The 4349-nt window shown below is 43.2% G+C and overlaps 1 protein-coding gene across 1 annotated transcript; it reads right to left on the reverse strand.

Moving 5' to 3' along the window:
- Positions 1-3827: 3827 nt before the first annotated feature.
- LOC126273426 (keratin-associated protein 16-1-like) lies at positions 3828-4349 on the reverse strand. The gene has a single exon (XM_049976977.1). The coding sequence runs from the start codon at positions 4347-4349 to the stop codon at positions 3828-3830; it is 522 nt and encodes a 173-aa protein (XP_049832934.1).

Below are 4349 nucleotides of genomic sequence, written 5' to 3' on the forward strand. Positions count from 1 at the left end.
GGTTTGAGGAGGGACTGGAGATACTGGTGGATTTCTGGAATGGGGTCACTATTGCAGGGTTTGTAGGTGGACATATCCAGCAGCTGATAGAGTCCAACCACAAGGTAATCCATGCAGTTCATAATCACAGTGGTGGAGCCTTTGTCAGCAGGTAGGATTAATAGGCTGGGATCAGTTTTTAGGTGGTGGATTAAAGTTCTTTCTACAGATGTAAGGTTGTTTTCCATGTTGAAGGATTTGGGAAATGATGTTGAAGCAAGATTCAAGGTTAGGAAATTCTGTTATGTTAGCAGGAAGTGGGGTAAGGATTGTAGTAGGAAGGCGAGTGATCGACTTCCGTTTATTTGGAGAATTTTAATACATTGTGGGTCATATGTAATGCTCGAGTGTTTGGGATTCCCAACAATTGATTAAAGAAATTCAGAAATGGGCTGCTAGATTTGTTACCAGTAGGTTCGAACAACATGCAACTATTACAGAGATGCTTCAGAAGTCAAACAAGAATCCCTGGTGGGAAGGCGACGTTCTTACCAAGAAACACTATTGAAAAAATTTAGAGACCTGGGATTTGAAGATGACTGCTGATCCTTTCTACTGCTACCAACATATATTTTACCTAAGGACCATGGAGATAAGAGAAATTTGAGGTCATATAGAAGCACACAGGCTGTCTTATTTCCTTCACTATTTGCAAGTGGAACATGAAAGGACATGACTAGTCATGATATAAGATACCCTCCACCATGCACCGTATGGTGACTTGTGGAGTATATATGCAGATGTAGGTCATGGTTTTATGGAAAAGTATACTGAGTAAGACAGTGCAGTATTGCTTTTGGGTTACGTCTGATTGGTAAGGTCAGTCGTTGAAAGTGTTTACACTGTGGGGCAGGGAAGAAGGTTGCTAACAAGTGCAGCATGATTAAATCTGGGAGTGGGGGCAGAAGGTAACACCTTTGGAAATGAGTGATACTTCTGTGGGGTTGAGGCTTTTGAGGGACAGGTTCATTACTGTGTTGCGGGTCTATTTACTCTCAGTGTTATGGAGGCTGGCAGGAATGTGTTTGAGGGTGTGGTAAATTTAGTTGATCTGCAAGGTGGGGACTGTTGGCTCTGAGGTGATGCAGGGAAGGTTTGATGGAGTCTGTTGTATACATGGTGGATAGTGGTAGTCAAAGGAGGAAGTAAGAAGTGAATAGGTTTGAGCATTTTTGAGGTGGCATTGTGCATGCTGCTCTAGTTCCTGGAGGGCAAGAGTTTCAGTCTAGGAGATATGTAGGAATTTGTAATTGCAAAGCAGGAGAATTTTACTAATATTGCAAGGAGGATTGGGTCTGATTTATATGCTTTTGCAGAACTTGATTGGTGACAGCTATAGACTGATGGAATTTTAACAGATAGAGGTCATTGTGGAACTATGGGTTTGCAGCTGGAAGTGAACAATTTGATGCTAAGGCCATTTGGGGGATTCCATGAACTAGGCAACAGTGCAGGAACAGTATGTGAGACAGTTCTAGTTAATGACATGGAAGTTGTCTGTACTGGCACAGATGGAAGGAGCAAGGATCCATAGTGGAAGATAAATGTAAAAATACGGGTGAGAGGGGAGGGGGGAAAGGACAAAATAGATGACTTATGGGAAAGGTAAAATGTGAAGGAGTGGGGGCCAGCACCCTGCATATCACTGTCAATGCCATCTCCCTCTACATGAATATTCCCAATACCCATGGCCTTGCTGCTATTGAGCACTATCTTTCCCACTGCCTCCAAACACACAACCTCCTTTATGTTCTCCATGTTCATCTATATCCTCATTCACAATTACTTCTCCTTTGAAGCCATCACCTAATACCAACCACAAACAATATCTCCACTTCGACAGCCACCACCCATTCAGTATCAGCAAGTTCCCCTCCATACAGCCTAGCCATCCCCCCTTGGTTGTCACATCTGTAGTTATCAGCAGACCTCTCCAAATATGCCAAGGGTCACACTAAGGCCTAATTGGACTGAAATTGTGCTCTCAGCCTTCTTCAGGTACATATCTCCCATGCCTTGTCTCTCCAGTCACCTACCGCCTTCCACATGCCCACTGCCTCACCACAAAGGAGCACATTGCTCTTGACCCAGATCACCCAGGACAGGAAAAACTATCACATTCTCTGCCAGGGTTTCAACTGCCTCTCATTGTGTTCTGAAATGAAGAATATCGCACAAACTATCCTCACCACTGCTCCCAAATCGGTATTCTGCCATCCCCAAACCTACCCAGCACCCTTGTCCATCACTACTCAATCCCTGCTTCCAGCCCTGTGTGTCATGGCTCATATCCCTGCAATAGACCTAAATGCTCAAACGGTAACATCAATGTAGAAAGTGGCAGTGTATGCAAGTTAGTTTATTGGGTCCAGACAATATATTTTAATTGTTAAGTACATGTTTACTAAGCATTTAGTAAATTGTCATCTTTTTAGGATGTTTTTGAGGCTTATTTCACTATAAATTACAATTATTGTTTACATCAGTCATGTTATTTGTACTTGTGACATTTCTTTTTGGTGCACTAATTTCAATCCAGTTAATACAATTTAACTGTAGTGAGCATAAAATCATTAATACACTTTTGTACCAAGTTTTGAGAGAGCAAATATTTTTATTGTTTACCTCTAAAGCTCAAAGGTAATTTTTCCTACAGCTTTTGGTTCTGCATATGATTTGTTTTGTATTTCACTGAATTGGGATCTGCCTCTGGAAGAGGTTCTGTTTCCTGATGTCAGGTTTGCATTCTATTTTCAGTTATCAGAAACATTTGCATTTTGTCAATCACAGGAGTTTTAAATGTATATCTGGTACAGAGTGTTAGGATCTTAAAATGCTGGCCTACATGATTCTGTTTAAGGTTGGCTATCATTCTTATTGCTCTTTAGTTTGAATAGTCTATTAATGTTCGTTTTGGATGTGCTTCCCATAAAACTATGCCAAACTTAATGCCAAATGGCCTAGTACTCAATACACGATTTTCATAATATTTGGATTTGGTAACTGAGTTTGTGCAGCACATAGAGGTTTGAGCTGATTTTCCACGCTTCTAGTCATGCATTTATCCCAGTTTACATTTTCATTTATTATTCCAAGGAATTTCAGGTATCTGGGGTTTACTGCTATTCACACATCTATGCAAATGTTGGTGTTTTCACTGAATTTGTTTACTTTTGTCACATGGTATTTTGCAACAATGTTAATCTTCAAGTTTCCAGTGTATTGCTTTATCCAGAAAACAGTAGTAATTCAGCCATAATCAAACTGATTTCTAACTAGTATTTTGGCTGTGAACTGTTCAGCCATCTTCACAATGAACTGAAAAGATAGAGAGTAAATTGCTCCCATCCACCTATACCAGAGGGGTGAACCAATTGACATATGTACAGGGACCAGTGTAGGGGGGTGGGGGAGGGGGGATGGATTACAGATGTATGCTGTTGTGGCACCCTCTGAAGTATGTTTTCATCACTAACAGCACCACTGAGTGCAAACTAAAAGTGCCCGATTCCACATTTAATTAAACAGACACGATTTATTAGATATTTGTAACATACTTGAAGTAAATCAGTACATTCGATTAACACAAATTTTCACCTATGGATTTAAAAAACCAAAATGGTACTGTGCCCAAACAGTGAGTTTATTCATTCATATGTAATCCATACAGCTTTTTCTTGTGTATGGCTAACGGATGACAATTTTTCTGACCGGACTTCAGTTCACTGCAGTGTAACCTCTTACAACATGCTACGAAGCTGTTGTGTGTACTTTTTGTGGCAACTATTCTAGCTCAGGAACAGCGAGACGGGCACCACAAAAGTTGGGCTGCAGCATACATGATTACTCCATTGACCAAGCTTTGGTGACACTGCACCCAACAGGGGCACACTGCACCCAACAGGGGCACACTGCACCCAACAGGGGCACACTGCACCCAACAGGGGCACACTGCACCCAACAGGGGCACACTGCACCCAACAGGGGCACACTGCACCCAACAGGGGCACACTGCACCCAACAGGGGCACACTGCACCCAACAGGGGCACACTGCACCCAACAGGGGCACACTGCACCCAACAGGGGCACACTGCACCCAACAGGGGCACACTGCACCCAACAGGGGCACACTGCACCCAACAGGGGCACACTGCACCCAACAGGGGCACACTGCACCCAACAGGGGCACACTGCACCCAACAGGGGCACACTGCACCCAACAGGGGCACACTGCACCCAACAGGGGCACACTGCACCCAACAGGGGCACACTGCACCCAACAGGGGCACACTGCACCCAACAGGGCCAT

Source organism: Schistocerca gregaria, chromosome 5 (genome assembly GCF_023897955.1).
Source record: "Schistocerca gregaria isolate iqSchGreg1 chromosome 5, iqSchGreg1.2, whole genome shotgun sequence".
Lineage (NCBI taxonomy): Eukaryota > Metazoa > Arthropoda > Insecta > Orthoptera > Acrididae > Schistocerca > Schistocerca gregaria.